Source organism: Somniosus microcephalus, chromosome 17 (genome assembly GCF_052327205.1).
Source record: "Somniosus microcephalus isolate GS21.2 chromosome 17, FLI_Smic_1.0, whole genome shotgun sequence".
NCBI lineage: Eukaryota > Metazoa > Chordata > Chondrichthyes > Squaliformes > Somniosidae > Somniosus > Somniosus microcephalus.
The window spans coordinates 57968928-57989320 of NC_141003.1; the positions used below are offsets into that span (position 1 = coordinate 57968928).

At 46.0% G+C, this 20393-nt stretch overlaps 1 protein-coding gene across 1 annotated transcript in view; it reads right to left on the minus strand.

Annotated features, from left to right (window-relative positions):
- Nucleotides 1-20393, minus strand: part of fbxl13 (F-box and leucine-rich repeat protein 13) — a 301931-nt gene that overhangs the window by 62445 nt on the left and 219093 nt on the right. The window contains exons 15-16 of the mRNA XM_086010428.1: nucleotides 8509-8629; nucleotides 8238-8400 (exon numbers count right to left, since the gene is read on the minus strand). Of these exons, the coding sequence (XP_085866554.1) occupies nucleotides 8238-8400; nucleotides 8509-8629 (284 nt within the window). The remainder of the gene's footprint in view (nucleotides 1-8237; nucleotides 8401-8508; nucleotides 8630-20393) is intronic.

The following is a 20393-nucleotide window of genomic DNA, read 5'->3' on the forward strand; positions in this document are numbered from 1 at the left end:
GCGTTTTCATTGGTGAGCATATATTTTTCTGGCCTTTTACAAGGCAACTTAGAATAGGTATAGGGGTGGGAATTAAGTGGGAATTTTGTTAGAACTGTGATTTTAGTCGATTTTCCCTCGTTATGTCCGTTTCTCCCCCCCCCCCCCCATTTTAAGTAAGACAGTGTTGCACTAGCAGGAAAGTGCTATAGTGAACACTGAGTTCTGTATTGAAACTGTATTTAAGTAAGACGGTGTTGCACTAGCAGAAAAGCGCTATAGTGAACACTGAGTTCTGTTTTTAAAGTACTGTATTTAAAAGGGGTGTTGCACCAAGCAGAGAAATGCTGTGGTGAACACTGTGTAGCTGTTTTTAAAGTACTGTATTTAAAAGGGGTGTTGCACCAAGCAGAGAAATGCTGTGGTGAACACTGTGTAGCTGTTTTAAAGTACTGTATTTAAAGGAGTGTTGCACTGAGCAAGGAGCGCTCTAGTGGACACTGAGTGTACTGCGTTAAGTAAAAGTGCTGTACCAGGCATAAGTGCTGTATCGATTATTTTAAGTTGTTTCTTTCTTTTTGTTTCACTAAATACTGGTCTGTTTTGCACCCAAACCATGAGTCACGTTTTCTGTCTACATTGCTACCGAATAAGTTCGGCGGTCAGAACCAGGAATAGGGGAGCGCTTCGAAACTGCACGGGGGTCCCTGGAGCAGCTCAGAGGCTTCTGACTGGCCAGAGACAATAACCCCAACCCCGCAGTGTTAATTCCTACAGAATGATACAGCACAGGAGTTTGGCCTATCGTGCCTGTGCCGGCTCTTTGGTAGAGCTATCCAATTAATCCCACTCCCCTGCTCTTTCCCCATAGTCTTGTAATTTTTTTTTCCTTCAAGTATTTATCCAATTCTCTTTTGAATGATACTTCATTAAATCTGCTTCCACCACCCTTTCAGGCAATGCATTCCAGATCATCCAGATTCGTTGTGCAAAAAAATGTTTCCTCATGTCGCCTCTGGTTCTTTTGCCATTCATCTTAAATCTATGTACTCTGGTTACTGACCCTTCTGCCACTGGAAACAGTTTCTCCTTATTTACTCTATCAAAACCATTCATGATTTTGAACACCTCTATCAAGTCTCCTCTTAACCTTCTCTGCTCTAAGGAGAACAACCCCAGCTTCTCCAGTCTCTCTTATGAACCCTCTCCAAGGCCTTGACATACTTCCTAAAATTTGGTGCCCAGATTTGAACACAATAAATACTCCAACTGAGGTCTAACCAGTGTTTTATAAAAATTTAGCATAACTTCCTTGATTTTGTACTCTATTCCTCTATTAATAAAGCCAAGGGTCCCATATGCCTTTTTAACATCCTTCTCAACTTATCCTGCCACCTTCAAAGATTTGTGTACATACATCCCAAGGTCTCTCTGTTCCTGCACCCCCTGTAAAATGTTATCATTAAGTTCACATTGCCTCTCCTCATTCTTCCTACTATGATGTATCACTTCACACTTCTCCACATTACATTTCATCTGCCATGTGTCTTGCCCATTTCACCAGTCTGTCTATGTTCTCCTGAGGTCTGTTATTATCCTCTCATTGTTTACTACATTTCTGAGTTCGGTATCATCTGCAAACTTTGAAATTATGTCCTGTATATCAAAAGGAGCAGAGGTCCTAATACTGACCCCTGGGGAACACCACTGTTACCTCTCACTTTTGAAGAGGTAACAGAGAGAGTAGACAAGGTTAATGTAGTAGATGTAATTTATCTAGATTTCCAAAAGGCATTCGATAAGGTACCACATAATAGACCAATGAATAAGGTCAGAGAATGCGGAGTCAGGGGACAAGTAGCTGCATGGATAGCTAGCTGGCTTCAAGACAGAAAGCAGTGAATAGGGGTAAAGGGTAGCTATTCAGAGTGGCAGAAGGTGGTAAGTGGTGTTCCACAAGGATCAGTGTTGTTCACAATTTATATTAACGATTTAGACTTTGGAATCAAAAACACAATTTCTAAATTTGCGGATGGCACCAAATTGGGTGGGTGGAGATAGTCAATATTGAGGAGGGCTGCAACAAATTACAGGAAGACATTAATAAACTTGCAGAATGAGCATATAATTGGCAAATTAATTTCAACACAGATAAATGTGAGGTATTACATTTTGGTACGAAGAATAGGGAGGTCACTTATTACTTGAAGCGTGCGAGTCTGGGTGGAGTAGAGGAGCAAAGGGATCTCGGAGTACAAATCCACAAATCACTAAAAGTAGCGACACAGGTTAACAAGGCCATAAAAAAAGCAAACCAAGCACTAGGGTTTATTTCTAGAGGAATAGAATTGAAAAGTAGTTAAGTTATGCTAAATTTGTATCGAACCTTAGTTAGACCACACTTAGAGTACCGTGTACAATTCTGGTCGTCATATTATAAAAAGGATATAGAGACACTGGAGAGGGTGCAGAGAAGATTTATAAAGATGATACCAGAAATGCGAGGTTATATCTATCAAGAAAGAAAAAAACAGGCTGGGTCTCTTTTCTCTTGAAAACAGAAGGCTGAAGGGTGACCTAATAGGGGTCTTTAAAATTATGAAAGATTTTGATAGAGTAGATAGAGAGAGAAGGTTTTCACTTGTGGGGAAGAGCATAACCAGAGGCCATCAATATAAGATAATCACCAAAAAATCAAATAGGAAATTCAGAAGAAACTTCTTTACCCAGACAGTGGTGAGAATATGGAACTCATTACCACAGGGAGTGGTTGAAGCGAATAGTATAGATGCATTTAAGGGGCAGTTAAATAAGCATATGATGGAGAAAGGAATAGAGGGTTATGCTGATAGAGTTAGATGAGGAAAGACGGGAGGAGGCTCAAGTGGAGCATAAACGCCGGCATGGACAGGTTGGGCCGAATGGCCTGTTTCTGTGCTGTATATCCTATGTAACCCCCTCCAGTCTGAAAAACAACCATTCACCACTACTCTCTGCTTTCTGTCCCTGAGCCAATTTTGTATCCAAGTTGCCACTGTCCCTTTAGTACCATGGGCTTTAATTTTGCTAACAAGTCTATTATGTGGTACTTTGTCAAATGCCTTTTGAAAGTCCATATATACATCAACCATACTACCCTCATCAACCCTCTCCGTTATTTCATCAAAGAACTTGATCAAGTTAGTCAAACATGATTTGCCTTTAACAAATCCATGCAGACTTTCATTTATTAGCCCATACTTTTCAAAATGCCAATTAATTTTGTCCCGGATTATTGTCTCTAAAGGTTTCCCTACCACCGACGTTAGGCTGACTGGCCTATAGTTGCCAGGTTTATCCCTCTTCCCTTTTTTAAATAGGGGTGTAACATTTGCAGTCCTCTGACACCACCCCCATATCCAAAGAGGATTGGAAGATTGTGGCCAGAACCTCTGCAATTTCTACCTTTAATTCTCTCGTTAACCTAGGATACATCCCATCTGGATAGGGCGACATTTCTACTTTGAGGATTGCCAAACTTTTAAGAACCTCCTCTTTATTTTTATCCTATCCAATATCGCTACTGCCTCCTCCTTTACTGCTACATTGGCAGCATTATCTTCTAGGGTCAGAAAATTGGGAAAGTAGGACTTAGGCTTGTTTCTTATCCAATTAGTTCTCTCAATCTGAGAAAATTGTTGTACTGAGAGATCTCACATGAAACACTTCTAAATAATGTGTGTAATTATCTGGTTACATCTAATCGACGAAACCTTCAATTAAATGTTTGATCCACCAATGCACAAGCAGTCCTATCCAAATGTATATAAAGGCGCTCATTTTAACCCAACTGTCTCGTGGGAATGGGGTAGATGAGCGGTTAAAATCGCAAAAATCAATTTACCACCCTGTTCCTGCCAAAAACCCACCGGTCGTCATTTTAATTCAGGAGCTAACTCAGGTGACAAACGCACCCACCGGAAATAGGCGAGTGCCTTATGAATAAATGCAAATTGGGGTCCTACTGAATGGCCTACTCCTGTTCCTATGTTTCTCTATGACGTTATTAGGACCCCCATGCAATTTTAACTGGGCAGCTCAGACCCAGCAGCAAACCTATTACTGTAAGTAAAACCTAACGGGATTAGCTTCAGTAAACTGACTGACATTATTGGAAGGAGTATTTAAAGGGGCACTCACCTGCAGGCAGTCAGATCATTAGGATATGTGTGTTGGGATTTGCTTATTTCAGATTTTTCCCCCTTATTTACACTGATTAATCACTCACTGCTTATCGTGGGTGCTATTTTTGCTTTATTTCTTTTGATGGAAGAACAGTTGGAGGAAGAGGAGCAGTAGCCGCTGCCTCAGCAACCAGGATAAGTAGCAGTTAGGCCTGTTAAAAGACAGCATGTGAGCAGAGCTGATCATAGAAGGCCTTAACCATCCCACAGGGTATATAGGCCAGAGTCTATTTCTTGGATATCTCTGAAGAGCAGTGCATGCGGATGCGGTGCTTCACCAGGCAGGCTGTTGCTGATCTATGCAGCATGTTGCAGCAGGACCCACTGCCTACTGGACCAGGAGGCTATGCTTTGCCAGTGGCTGTCAAAGTTACCAATGCCCTTAACTTCGTTCGCCACAGGATCCTTCCAGGCTGCTGCAAGGGCATCACCTGCATCTGCTATTCTGCAGTGCATAGCTGCATTAAGGTGGTCACCAATGCCATTTGCCAGAGCAATCCAGTACATTACTTTTACAATAGATGTCAAAAGGGCTCAACTGCAGCATCCTTGGAGGTGTCCATACACTTCAAGGTAGCCTGCAGAATGTTAATGTCATGTAAGATGACCATACAGGCTGGAAGCAGACTCCTCCACACTTTTAGCCATGGTGCCAAAATACTTGGCAGGATTTCTAATACCTGATGTAACTGTTTGTGTGAAGCAAGCAATTTTCTTTTCATAGCTGGGCCCCTGAGGTCCTCATCTCTGTCCTCCTCAGCAGAGCTGGTAGAGGACCATGTCCTCCAGTGAGCGGTCTCTTGGACTATCTCTACCACCAGTACCTGCTGCTGCTCATTAATGCTGAGTGTATGAGTGTATCACCATGTGCAGACTCCTCTAACTCACTTTCTAACCTAGCCGGGATGCCAGTCTCTGTGCTGGTGCTTAAGAATGATGCAGCACGTGATGGTACCTCCTCAGAAGGACTGCACTCCTCTGAGGTGTCTTCGTCTGTGGGCTGTGGCTACTGAGAAGGACCTAGAGGAAAGAGAAAAGCGATAATATAGCACTGAAAGGCTAGACAATAGCAGATGACAGGCATCACAATGCAACTTGATGTACTAAAGCTGTCAGATTGTGCGTTTTTCTGAGGTTTATGAAGGCGTGCAAATAATTGTCAGAGATAAGCACACGGACTTGAAATCTCCTATTCTGACAGCTCTGGTGGAGCCACTGATTTCCAGTGCTCAGGGACGTTCATGATATTAGTTGGTCCTCCCCCCATCTTATTCCTATCCCTTGTGTTGTGCACTGTTTTTTCTTGCAGAAAGAGAGGGTGAGAGTTGGTGAATGTCTCCTACAAAGGACTGTAGATGTGTGAAGTTTCTGCTTGTTGTGCAAATGCTGAGAGGGTGATGAAGCAAGATTCAAGCAAGATGAGGAGGTGTTGAATGGAAAGCACATGTTTGGAGTGTGAAGTAAGGAAGGAGCCATGAGAGAAGCGGATGACTGTGCAAAGACTACCAGGTCAGAAGAGAATGCTGCTAGTGGCTGCTGTGAAGTGAGCAAGGAAGAGGTGAAGTGTGTTTGGAATGAGAGTGAGAGGTGGTGAAGGATGTGATAGAGGGGGATAGAATTGTTCAGTGCTGGAGAGGGGGGAAAGGACTCTTGCCATGTGTTACTGACAGATAAGGAGAAAGGAAGAGCTGTACTCACCACGATACTCTTATGAGGTCATTGAAGTGCTTCATGCACTGCATTCTAGGGATGGTGCTCCTGAGCTGACGATCTCTGCAATCACTCTCCAAGGTTGGTGCACATCATGTTTAGAGATTCTCCTCCCATTGGCTGGAGGTAGAACTTTCCTTCTCATCTCATCTACGTAGACCTCCAGGGAGACTTCAGAAAACCTAGGAGCTTGCCTGCAACTCATTTCTGAGCAATTTTCTTTTCCAGCAATAAAACTGCGTAATCAGCCAGAAGGGAATTCAACCTCGTCTTAAGTGATTCTCGCTTTAAATAGACCTCTGCAAGCTCTCTGGAAATTGCTCCCTGAAAGAGGGCAGGTTCCCACTGTATCACCGAATTGGGTGGGAAACCTACGTCAAATTAAAACGAGGCCTGGGAGTTAAAATAGCCTGGGTCTCAAATTGTCTGCATTTTGGCACTCACCTCACTACCCCGCCTACCCAAATTCTGCCCCAGAGTTCAAATCAAAGCAAACGCTGTGGCCCACTGTACAGATGTGAATGGGAAACCACTCAATGAGCAGAGAAGCAAGTGGAGGTGCAGTTACTGCCAGACATTGCAGGATGCTTGGAACAATTACTTCACAAAATGCTGGCACTGATTAGCAGAATTTTTTGTATGCAGGCCCTGAGAGATTATAATCTTTGGGTTTTGCAGCTGAAGGGTTAGGTTCCTGTTCCTCCACTGCTACCTCCACTTCCTTGACCTCACTCATGTTCTTTGATTCATTCACTGCTCCCTCCTGCAATTCATTGATTGAACCTCGTGGAGTGGATGTATCTGTGCTGCTGCTTGCCACAGTTGGAGTGATTGACATAGGGTACTTTGAGGTCCTGGATACATCGTGGGCATCGATCTCTGGGTCAGCCTCTTTGTAGACATCTATAGAAACTGGAAAGGAACGTATGTTAGAATACAAGCAGTATTCTAACATATGTTCCTTTCCAGTTTCCTTCAAACAGCATACTGCAGCGCATACTTTGTGTCAGCCAGTGAATGAGTAGGGAAGAAACTAGTTACACCCTGCCATCCCAAAAATGACTCATTTATTCCTACTCTCAATTTTCTGTCCGTTAGCCAGTCCTCAATCTATGCTAATATATTATCCCCAATCCCATGATCCCTAATCTTGTGTAACAACCTCTTGTGTGGTACCTTATCAAATGCCTTCTGAAGATCCAAATATACTACATCCACTGGTTCCCCCTTATTTACCCTGCTAGTTACACCCTCAAAATACTCTAATAGATTTGTCAAACACAATTTCCCCTTCATAAAACTGTTGACTCTGCCTAATCATATTGTGATTTTCCAAGTGCCCTTTCACCACATCCTTCATAATAGATTCTAGCATTTCCCCTACTACTGATATCAAGCTAACTGGCCTATAGTTCCCTGTTTTCTCTCTCCCTCCTTTCTTGAATACCAGGGTTACATTTGCTACCTTCCAATCCACGGGGACTGTTCTAGAATCTAGGGAATTCTGGAAGATCAAAATCAATGCATCCACTATCTCTGCAGCCACCTCTTTTAAAACCCTAGGATGTAGGCCATCAGGTACTGGGGATTTGTCGGATTTGTGACCTGAGTGCGTTGTAAATGGGCCATAGTGATGCTGCACCAGGTTGGTAATAAATGCTGTGTGGCATGTATATTGTGACCATATAGTTTGAGTGAGCAAATGCTCGGTACTCTTACTTCCCTGAGGCCTTCTTCCTCATTTGCTCGTACAATGTGGGTGTCTGTTAACTCACTCTGTCTCCATCCATGCATTACACACAGCTGTCCTGATTGCAGGAGATTCCCCACAGCCTCAAAAAGGACAACTGCTATTTGCTGCATAGCACCTCTAGGTCAGTATCTGTAAATGATGCAGTCCTCAGTGTTCTCTCCTCAATGTTGTACAAATTGAGTTTGAAACATCTGTACATCATGCATAAATGGCAGCAGCTTTCAAGAGCTGCCGCTGTGCTGGATATCACAGCCATGCAACCAACAAGCTCCCATATTTGTCCAAACTTGCATGGGGCACTCACAAGAAATGTGCTGATTAGCTAATTCTGCGAGGTCAGCAATCCAATGAAAAATGGAAGCGGTACACTCAAGAGTTCCGAGAATATGCTGGCGCTAGAAAGGCTAATCTATATAAACTCTGAAATGTTAGGAGGTGCCATGGTTCTCGCTCTTTAACACAAAACTATATATAAAAGACTATGATTAAAAGGCATTTTATGAATAGAAAGACAGAATTTAGTATGTTATTGACAGGACATAAATAAATGACAATTTCTTAAACATTATTACCTTATACAGTCTGAAATATTCAACACAACGACATTTTTCAGTGTTGATATGCATTTCAAGCTGATATCTGTAATCCTCGGGCAGTCTGTCACATAGATGTGATTCAAGTTTGGGCAAGCTTTGCTGAAGATTTTGAAGGATATATCACCAATATGTTTATTACCTATTGTGGCAAAACAGCAGAATTATAGTCCAAGATGCTCCTTTTCTGATTAAGAAGCAATTTGTAAGAGATTTTAATGCAAGTAAGAAATTACATAATTTGTCAAACCTTCAATTTTAATCTTGGTAATCCTCTTCCCATGGACAAGTGCTTTAATCGCTGCATCAGATATGTGAGGAGTAGCAAGAAGCGAAACTGCAGTGAGGTTGTAAAAGTAAGAAACCATGGCCTTTAAAAAAGCATAATAAAAGTCAGTCAGCGCTATTGCTTTGAGTTTCTCAATGAAAACAAACAGAAAACAAATACTTGATTTGAATAGGTGGCATAAAATCCTCCCCAGAATTCCACAGGTGACACTTAGATGCCCAGAAGCAAGCTGCCATGAGAGGAGGGCCAGCTCAGTCTCACGACCCTTTTGTAGAACATGACCAGCCTATCTCGTGATAGTGTGGCATCAAGGAGCCTTAGCAAGATTGAAGACAATGGGGATCAGGGGGAAAAGTCTTCAGTGGCTGGAGTCATACCTAGCACAAAGGGAGATGGTTGTGATTGTTGGAGGCCAATAATCTCTGCCCCACAACATCGTTGCAGTTCTGCAGGGCAGTATCCTAGGTCCAACCATTTTCAGCTGCTTCATCAATGACCTTCCCTCCATAAGGTCAGAAATGGGGATGTTCGCTGATGATTGCACAGTGTTCAGTTCCATTCCTCAGATAATGAAGCAGTCGTGCCCGCATGCAGCAAGACCTGGACAACATTTAGGCTGGGCTGATAAGTAGCAAGTAGCATTTGCACCACACAAGTGCCAGGCAATGACCATCTCCAACTAGAGACACTCTAGCCACCTCTCCTTGACATTCAATGGCATTACCATCAACATCCTGGGAATCAACACTGATCAGAAACTTAACTGGACCAGCCACATAAATACTGTGGCTACAAGAGCAGGTCAAAGGCTGGGTATTCTGTGCCAAGTGACTCACCTCTTGACTCCACAAAGCCTTTCCACATCTACATCGCACAAGGCAGGAGTGTAATGGAATACTCTCCACTTGCCTGGATGAGTTCAACTCCAACAACACTCAAGAAGCTCCACACCATCCAGGACACCCCATCCACCACCTTAAACATTCACTCCCTCCACCACTGGCGCACCGTGGCTGCAGTGTGTACCATCTACAAGATGCACTGCAGCAATTCGCCAAGGCTTCTTCGACAACATCTCCCAAACCCACGACCTCTACCACCTAGAAGGACAAGGGCAGCAGATGCATGCGAACACCATCACCACCAAGTTCCCCTCCAATTCACACACCATCCTGACATGGAAGTATATCACTGTTCCTTCATAGTCGCTCGTTCAAAATCCTGGATCTCCACCCCTAACAGCACTATGGGAGTACCTTCACCACACGGACTGCAGCAATACAAGGCGGCGGCTCACCACCATCTTCTAAAGGGCAATTAGGGATTGGCAATAAATGCTGGCCTTACCAGCGATGTTCACATCCCATGAACAATTTTTTTTAATGTGAGCAGTGGGTAGGCCCTTTCACCCAAAAACAGACGTTGACATGATTTTCTTCTGTGAAAAGGTCAAGGGAGGCCAAATTTTGAAGTATGAAAGCATTGTGACACAACATATCTCATATTGACTTGTAGACTTCAAGGACACCCTCAAAGCTTCCTTGAAAAATTGCAACATCCCCACCGACACCTGGGAATCCCTGGCCCAAGACCGCACAAAGTGGAGGAGAAGCATCCGGGAAGGTGCCGAACACCTCGAGTCTCTTCGCCAGGAGCAAGCGGAAGCCAAGCGCAAACAGCGGAAGGCGCGCACGTCAACCCAGGCACCCCACCCACCTGCCCCTTCTACCACCGTCTGCCCCACCTGTGACAGAGACTGTAGGTCCCGCATTGGACTCATCAGTCACCTGAGAACTCATTTTTAGTGTGAAAGCAAGTCATCCTCGGTTCCAAGGGACTGCCTAAGAAGAAAAAGAGAAGAGGATTCTCTGCATGTTGTCAAACACAATATACATTTAAGGAATAGAAGCTTTTCCTGTCAAGCAAGTTGAGGGGGTTTTCTGTAGGAGTCAGAAAGCAACGTGGGTACCATCGATTGCACTCTGGACCTTGGGATAGCCAGCAACTCTGTAAAACTGGATGACCCTAAATCTCGCCATTACCTTGCTATGATACCAATGGCGATGAGCACCCCAGCTCCCTTGTAAAGTGTGTCAATCATCTGATGAATGTGTACCTGTACTGCATGCTGGCTGATATTAGGTAGAATCCCCATGGCTGCCTGAAACGAGCCTGTGCCATAAAAATAGAGTGCAGTAGTAGGGTTGCAAAATTCTGGGAATTTTTAAAAGAGGAAACTTTCCATGGGAATTTTTGGGAATTTTGAGTTTTTTTGCACACTGATGGTTTTTGTCTCTGACCCTTATATTATCTTTGTCGTCAAAATAGACATACTGTTCCATACAAATAAAAACAGGCTTTCAAAACTTTATTTAGGTTATAATTTTGAACTTTATTGAACCCCCACAAAAAAGACCCATCTAAAATAAAATAAAAAGAGCGTCAGCTTATTTAGCCTGTAATTTGTCCTTATTTTGTCCCTTTGAGTCTTCTACTTATGAGTCTTCTGAGTCTTCTACTCCTCATTGCTCCTCCTGATTCTCTGACTCTGGCTCTGACGTGTCCATTTCCTCCTCTGTGTCAGTGTCTAGCTGTGTGGTGGACACTTCTGTATCTGGCTCAATAAGTTGTAGGTTCACCCGGATAGCCACCAGTTTCTCCACTCTCTTGTTAGTCAGCCTGTTGCGCACCTTTGTATGCGTATTCCCAAAAAGTGACCAGTTTCGTTCAGAGGCTGCTGATGAAGGTGGGATTTGGAGTATCACTGATGCAATAGGTGACAGGGCCTCAGATGCACAAAGTCCCTTCCACCAGGTATGTGCACTGATATGCTTGCATGATTCCCATATCCCATCCCCATTCCAAAGACCTTGCTTGGTAGAGAACTTTGCCAGACTTCCCAGCACTTTGCCCACATCCAGATTGAGATGGTGTGAGAGGGTAGAAATCACACTGTAAGCGCTGTTGATCTGTTCTCCAGAAAGTATTGGTCTCCCAACATGCTTTGGGTCCAGCATGTATGCTGCAGCATGAATCGGCTTGACACAAAATTCTTGACGCGTCTGTATGAATTGAACAATTGCCTTCTCCTCTGCTTTGAGCAGCAGGGATGTGGGTAGGGCAATGCTGATTTGTTCTTTTAAATCAGTAAAAAGCCTGAGAACATCTGACAAGACAGCGTCATCTCCTTCAATCTGAGCAATTGCAGATGCTGCTGGTGAGAGTAGTTTAAGGCTGCTAACCACTCTCTCCCAAAACACATCATCCAGCAGTATTTTCTTGATGGTGGTTTCCATATCCCCAGACTGGGATATTGCCATTTCTTGCAGCGACTCCTTACCCTCCAGAAGGCTGTTGTACATTATGACATCACCACCCCATCTAGTGTTGTTGGGCAGCTTCAGTGTGGTGTTCTTGTTCTTTGTCATTTGCTTGGAGTTGTAGGTTGCTGCAACTACCTGTTTTCCCCTGACATACTTAACAACTTGCTTGGCTCTCTTGTACAGTGCTTCCATGGTTCTCAAACCCATGATGTCCTTGAGGAGCAGGTTAAGCCCATGAGCTGCGCACCCAATAGACGTAATATGAGGGTAGGCCTCCTCCACTTGAGCTCAAGCAGCCTTCATATTCGCAGCATTGTCAGTAACTACTGCAAAGACCTTTTGTGATCCAAGATCGTTGATGACCGCTTTCAGCTCATCAGCAATGTATGTGCCTGTGTGTCTGTTGTCCTTCGTGTCTGTGCTCTTGAAGAACACTGGGAGAGGAGTGGAGACGATGTAGTTTATGATGCCCTCCCCTCGTACATTTGACCACCCATCTGAGATAACTGCAACACAGTCTGCCATCGCTATCATTTCTTTGAGCTTTCAGCCTCCAGCAAATAAGTAGACAAAGCATGTCTGGTGGGAGGACAGTATGCAGGGCGAATAACATTGAAAAATCTCTTCCAGTACACATTGGCTGTGAGCATGAGGGGTGAGCCTGTTGCATATACAGCTCAAGCAAGGCACTCATCTGCATTCTTCTGGCTATGGTTATCCATTGTATCAAAGAACCTTCCAAGTGGGCCAGGAGTTGCTGATGATAAGGAGCCTGATGCTGAATGAGAACCATCATCTTCTTGAATGGAAGCAGAGGAACTCTGGGCTGACTGCTGTGAGCTTTGAGTGAAGTTGTTGCATTTGGATAAATGCTGCTGCATCTTGGTGGCATTCTTTACATATGGCTTTCTACAGTGTTTGCACATGTACGCAGTCTTTCCATCTTTAATGCCTGGGGTAAAATGCTTCCACACATCCGATGGTAAATGTGGCATTGTTCTATGCAGAGAAATAAAGGGCATTCATCTCTGTGTCGAACTGCGGTCGATCAGCGCGATTGCAACAGGGTGAGTACATTTTTGCTGATGCTCCATGTGATGGAAGCATGACCTGTACACACACGACGCTACATCACCAATAGTGTATTATTTTGTATATTTTAAATTGAAGGACAACAGAGTTCAACAAGTAACTGGTTTATTTGGTATAAAGTCTGATTTACTTACTGCATCATCACATCAGCAGAAAACAAAATGACTTCCCTCAGGACCCCTAACCTGGATCTTAAAAAAACTATAGCAGTCTTACAGATGCCTGCAGGCCAATCACAATTCGATATGCAAATATTACAAATAGAGGGAGCTAATCGCTCATCCAACCAATCAGGACACATTTGTTCACAGTCACACACAAAACTTGTAATTATTAAAACAAGCCAAGTAAGAAGATAAACATATATTGATTAAGAAATTCCTTAATAATTAAGATTCCATCTCTGTTAGTAATTTTAAGAGGACCTGTGGGGAAAAAAAGAAATACAAAAAAAAACAATATTATGCTAGCATGTGCTTTTTTGGGCAAAATTCCCAAGCTAAACTTCCCGTGGAAAATTTCCGGAAATTTACCGGAAACTTTGCACCCCTTTGCAGTAGTCACCTACATAGCCATAAAGAGAGCAATGCAGGGATATGACCGCTCTTCATATGACCTGTGCTGCTTGTATATTGTGGAGCATAAACACTGGCATAGACTGGTTGGGCCAAATGGCCTGTTTCTGTGCTGTATATTCTATATAATCCTATGTAATATATTCAATGGAGAAGGTAATCTCTGGTGCGGCTGAAAATCCTTAAATGCTGCCTGACTGCTCCATCTTGTGCTCCACCTCCTCCTCCATAATAGCAACAAGGGTAACATTATAACACATGCCATATGTGCTTCTGAGATTGGGGGGGGTCAAAAATCACCCAGTAGTTTCACAGGTTTGTGTAGGCAGAATGTGTAGGGGGTTTTGATTTGGGGTTTGTGTCTGGCCAGTCAGGCGTATCTGAGCTGCTCCAGCCCCGTGCGGTTCGAATCGCTTCCCCTCTGGTTCTGACCACCGGACTTATTACGAGCAGCGATATAAACAAAACGAGACCAGTGGTTTGGTGCAAAGAAAACCAATGTTTATTAAAAATAGAGAAAAATAAACATTATACAGAGAAAAATCACTATGTATGTAACACAATTACACTTAGCGGGGGAGGAGAAACGGACACATCGAGGGAAAATGATTAAAATGACAATTTTAGCAATCCCCTTAACTCCCACCCTTTACACCTATCTAAGTTGTCTTGCGATGGGCCAGAAAGTTTATGCTCACCAGTCTCGGATGTTAGAACGCCTGTTCCATGCCCCGTTGCCTGCCGATGTCTTTATCTTCTTGATGGTAAGGCAGGGCACCGGAGTCCAGGCGAGAGAGAGAGATGGCTTCCCGAGGGACTACTTATACCCCTTTCTGGGAGCCCTTATCACTCGCCAGATCAGCTTGTTTCTTTGTCTGACCTGGACGTGTTGAAGTCTATACAAAGGAAACCGTTCTGGGCCCATCCACCTGGATGGCCGGTTAATCGGTTTTTAAACGTCCCATTGTGAGAAATGGAACTTGGTGAACCCAACTGCAGGAAGGCAAACTGAGGCAGAGGTTAGGTTGCAAAAACAAAGATAGCCTTTACTTGAAATAAACAAAATAACAACAGCACAGATACAGGCTAGCAGGCCGGCAAGAGGAATCTCAAGGCAGTGAAACTCAAGACTGAGCAATGAACATAAACTAAGCACCACTTAAATAGTAGGCATATAACCATGCACAGGTGAGTACAATTAGGAATAAAGAAGGACACAATTAAGAGTTCATGGTGCCCGCTGGTGGCGAGGCGAGGCAGAACCTGGGTCATTCCTGACAGGACCCCCCCCCCCTAGGAACGGCCCCTGACGTTCGCCCAGAAGGTCCATGGCGACGACGAAGAAAGTTCTGCACTAAATCGCGATCCAGGATGTTCCGGTCCGGGACCCAGGAGTGTTCCTCCGGACCATATCCCTTCCAGTCCACCAGGAACTGGAGGCCCCCGCGAACCCGGCGAGAGTCCACCAGGCGACGGACCGTGTAGGCAGGCTGGCCTTCGATGATGCGGGGAGCAGGAGGAGGCCTCGTGGCGGGCGCCAGGGAACTGATGGCCACTGGCTGGAGCCGGGAGACATGGAAGGTAGGATGAATCCGCATGGAGCGGGGCAGCTGGAGACGGTAGGACACCGGGTTGACCTTCCTCAACACCGTGAAGGGACCGATGAAACGGGGCGCCAGCTTGCGGGACTCCACTCGCAGCGGGAGATCCTGCGTAGAAAGCCAGACCTTCTGACCAGGACGGAATGAAGGAGCCGGTCTGCGCCGCTTGTTGGCCTGGATCTGTCGTTGCCGAGAAGCTCGGCCAGCCGCGCTCTCCTCCAGGTCCGTCGACAGCGCTGGCCAAACTTCTCCGCGGAGGGAACCCCCACCTCGAGCTCCCGCTCCTGGAACAGTGGAGGCTGAAACCCGAACTGGCACTCGAATGGCGACATTCCTGTGGGGGAGCAGCGCAAGGTGTTGTGCGCGTACTCAGCCCAGACGAAGTGACGACTCCAGGTCGCAGGGTTAGCGGACACGAGACACCTCAGGGTCGTCTCCAGGTCTTGATTGATCCGTTCCGTTTGACCGTTAGACTGAGGGTGGAAACCCAAGGAAAGGCTGACAGTAGCACCAATGAGCTTATAGAAAGCTCTCCAAAACCGGGAGGCGAATTGTGGACGACAGTCAGAGACGATGTCAAGAGGCAAACCGAACAACCTGAAAACATGCTGGACCATGAGCTCGGCTGTCTCTTGGGCTGAGGGAAGCTTGGGCAAGGGCAGAAAGCGACAGGCTTTGGAGAAGCGATCCACGATGACCAGAATGACAGTGTTGCCTTGAGATGGTGGAAGGCCTGTGATGAAATCCACAGAGAGGTGTGGCCAGGGGCGGGTGGGAATGGAGAGAGGATGCAGCAAACTCTGGGGGCGAGATCGAGGGTTCTTGTTTCGTGCACAAATGGCACAAGCTGCCATGAACGCCTTTATGTCCTTCTCCATGGTGGGCCACCAGAACCTTCTGCGAAGGAACTCCAGCATCCTGGATGACCGGTGAGTCGCGACGAATGCCCCCACTGCAGGACTTGTGAGCGTGCCGTGTTGGGAACAAAAAGGCGACCTGGTGGGCCATTGCCAGGGTCTGCCTCCCTCTGTTGCGCCTTTCTGACCAGCGTCTCGATCCCCCAGCGAACCGGTGCTACAATTCGAGAAGTTGGAAGAATAGGTTCTGGTTGTCTCTCCCGCTCGGGTGGATCAAATTGCCTGGAGAGAGCATCAGGCTTGAGATTCTTGGATCCTGGACGATATGACAGGACAAAGTCAAAACGATTGAAAAACAGTGCCCAGCGAGCTTGACGAGAGTTAAGCCGTTTGGCCTCCTGGATATAGGCCAGATTCTTATGGTCTGTCCAGACAATGAACGGGTGTTTAGACTCCTCCAACCAATGTCTCCACTCCTCCAGTGCCAACTTAACTGCTAGTAGTTCCCTGTTTCCAATATCGTAGTTTCGTTCTGCAGGAGTGAGTCGGCGAGAAAAGAAGATGCAAGGGTGCAGTTTGTTGTCGTTAGACCGCTGGGACAAAACGGCACCCACTCCTATATCAGAGGCATCCACCTCGACAATGAAGGGGAGTGAGGGATCCGGAATCACGAGGACAGGAGCAGACGTGAAGCGCCGCTTGAGATCCTCGAAAGCCTGCGCAGCCTCAGCAGACCAACTGAACCGGGTGGAAGCGGTTTTGGTGAGGGCGTTGAGAGGGGCAGCAATGGTGCCGAAGTTCCTGATGAATCTCCGATAGAAATTAGCAAACCCCAAGAAACGTTGCACCTGTTTGAGAGAGGTGGGTGGTGGCCAATCTCGGACAGCTTGGGTCTTGCCAGGGTCCATTTGGATGTTGCCGCTGGAGATGATGAAACCCAGAAATGAAACCATGGAAACGTGAAACTCACACTTCTCAGCCTTGACAAACAAGAGGTTGTTAAGCAGACATTGCAGGACTTGCCTTACATGCTGGACATGATCGTGAAGAGTTTTGGAGAAAATGAGAATGTCATCCAGGTAGACAAAGACAAAGCGATTCAGCATGTCTCGGAGGACGTCGTTGATGAGCGCCTGGAACACAGCAGGGGCGTTGGTCAATCCAAAGGGCATGACCAGGTTCTCATAGTGCCCAGTAGGTATGTTGAATGCCGTCTTCCACTCGTCCCCTTCGCGGACGCAGTTGAGGTTGTAGGCGTTGCGGAGATCCAATTTTGTGAAGACTGTGGCTCCCTGTAGTAGCTCGAAGGCTGTCGACATGAGCGGAAGAGGATAACGATTTTTTATAGTAATCCTGTTAAGGCCACGGTAGTCGATGCAGGGGCGGAGACCTCCATCTTTCTTACTCACGAAGAAAAAACCGGCACCAGCAGGAGAGGTGGACGGACGGATGAAGCCAGCGGCGAGGGTGTCACGGATGTAATCCTCCATGGCAGTGGTCTCTGGAGCAGAAAGGGAGAAGATCCTACCCCTAGGTGGGCATGTCTCAGGCAGGAGGTCAATGGCACAGTCATATGGCCTATGAGGGGGAAGTGGTGTGGCTCGAACCTTACTGAAGACCTCTTTTAAATCCTCATACTCAGGAGGCACTCGGGACAAGTCAGAGTGCGATGGGGACTCCTGGGGCTGGGAAGGAGACTTGGAGCGAAGACAGGTGGTATGGCAGGCGGAGCCCCATTCCGTAAGCCGGCCGGCGGCCCAATCCATGCGAGGATTATGGCAGGCCAACCAAGGGTAACCCAGAACTAATGGAAACACGGGAGAGTGGATAAGGAAGAATTGGATGGTCTCGAAATGTTGTCCTTCCACGCCCAAACACAGGGGGGCCAGTAAGATGGTGAATAGTTCCGGAGCCCAGGGGTCTTCCATCCAGGGCGACAACAGTGAGGGGGTGATCAGGATGGGTCAGGGGAATCTTGAGCTGTTTAGCTAAACCCAGATCCATGAAGTTACCATCGGACCCAGAATCCACCAGGGCCTTAAGATCATGTTGTTGATTGCCCCAGAAAAGGGAGGATGCCAGCAGGACTCTAGAAACAGTGGGGCCGGGAGGGATGGCTACGCTCATCTCAGGTCCCTCCGTCCTGGATGAACCCTGGCTTTTCCCACCAACTTTGGGCAAGAAGAGCGAAAGTGGCCCGGTTCCCCACAATAGAGGCAAGATCCCTCTCTCATTCGGCGATCATGTTCAGGCTGCAAGAGATGAGTTACTCCCAACTGCATGGGCTCCTCTGGATCAGTCAAAGATGGCTCGGAGGTTCTCGGATGGCTTCGAAGCAGGGAAGGCTCTTGTCTCCAGAAGCGGGGTGAAAAAGGAGTGGCGTTCTCTTCGCCTCTCACGGAGACGATTATCCACTCGAATGGAGATATCAAAGAGAGACTCCAAATCACTCACTCTGGAAGCCAGTTCGTCCTTGATTTCATCCGTGAGACCGTGGCGAAAAGTGGCGATGAGCGCCTCCGAATTCCATTGGCTCTCTGCAGCGAGAGTGCGAAACTCAATAGCGTAGTCCGCAATGCTACGAGCCCCCTGGCGAAGCCGAAGCAGTTTGTTAGATGCCTCTCTCCCACTGACAGGATGATCAAAGACCCTTCTCATTTCCTGAGAGAAAATTTGGTAGTTTGAACATGCCGGAGTTTGCTGTTCCCAGACGGCCGTAGCCCAGGTAAGTGCTTTGCCGGTGAGTAGCGAAATGATGTAGGCTACTCGGGAACGGTCACTGGGAAATAATGAACCTTGCAGTTGGAAAGCCAGGGAACACTGGGTTAGAAAGCCTCGACATCCTCCTGGGTTACCGTCGTAGCGCTCGGGTGCAGGTAATCGGGGTTCTTTCAGAGGGGGAGGCGAAACCGGAGGAGCGGGTAACGGTGCTGGAGTAGCTTGGGTCACCTGACTCTGGCTCTGATGGAAAGCAATGACGAGGGCCTCCAGCTGTTTCTGGCTTCGGGAGAATGACGTGGCGAGGCACCGCAGTTCAACCAAGATCAGTTGTAGATGTTCAAAGACTTGTCGTAGCCATTGGTCCTTCTCTGCTGGGTCCATGTTTTGGCTCAGTCTTGCTGTGAGAAATGGAACTTGGTGAACCCAACTGCAGGAAGGCAAACTGAGGCAGATGTTAGGTTGCAAAAACAAAGATAGACTTTACTTGAAATAAACAAAATAACAACAGCACAGATACAGGCTAGCAGGCCGGCAAGAGGAATCACAAGGCAGTGAAACTCAAGACTGAGCAATGAACATAAACTAAGCACCACTTAAATAGTAGGCATATAACCATGCACAGGTGAGTACAATTAGGAATAAAGAAGGACACAATTAAGAGTTCATGGTGCCCTCTGGTGGCGAGGCGAGGCAGAACCTGGGTCATTCCTGACACCCAAAAGTGTTTTCCTTTGTGTAACTGGTCTTGTGATGGGGCCATTCCAGTTTTAATGCCCCGTTGATCGTTTCCAAACAGTGTTGAAGTCAGCTAACGAAGGTCTGAATGCAGCTATTACCCGTTGATTATCTGCGCAAACGGCCTTGATGGGTTTTAATCAGAGGCCTGAATGCCACTGTTTGCTTCTCATACATAAATGCAGAAGGCCTGTCTGCCTTCTAATTTCTGGAACATTCCTTCTTTGTCAGTCCAAACCTGAACTTTGCAGGCCTTGGCCATGAGGTTGACTGTAGCCATCTTGTTGGGCCCTGGAGCCCTGGATTTTAAACTCAGTCCAGCCAGGGTTTCTCCAGTAAATCTTCAGGGGAGACATGAAATTTGCGAATCCTTTCAAATGCTAAGAAAAAATCACTGGAAAAAGTAATTCCCAGGTGCAAAAGTTGCTGTTGAAACTCTACACTCTTGAGCCTCACAATCTACTCATTTCTGCCTGCCTCAGCTATCTGGCAACAGCTGTGCCTCGTAATTTTCAGTATAATATACCCTGTGTGCATTGTGAGTGTAAAAGGAAGAAACTTAGAGCTGTAGCTCCACTCGCACTCATAATTTATGATTTTGGGGGTGGGGAGTCAATTTTGGGACAGAAAACCAGCAAAAATAGCTTTCGCTCTATTTTGCCTAAGAAATTACCTGAAATTACAACGAAAACAGTGTGGAACTTTTGGGAATTTACGACTAGTGACTGAATTAAAGGAACCTGTACAAAGCTGGAGCAAGACAGAACTGCTTCAATTTTGTTGCACTTAATTCCTACATTGGTCATGTCTTTCCTTGACATGATGTTTGCAGGATTCTTACAGCTCAGAATTAATTATATCCTAGTAACCGACAATCCTGTTTCTAATTATCTCTTTTAAATAAGTGTTGATTGACAAAGCATGAGCTGCATTACTTGAAAA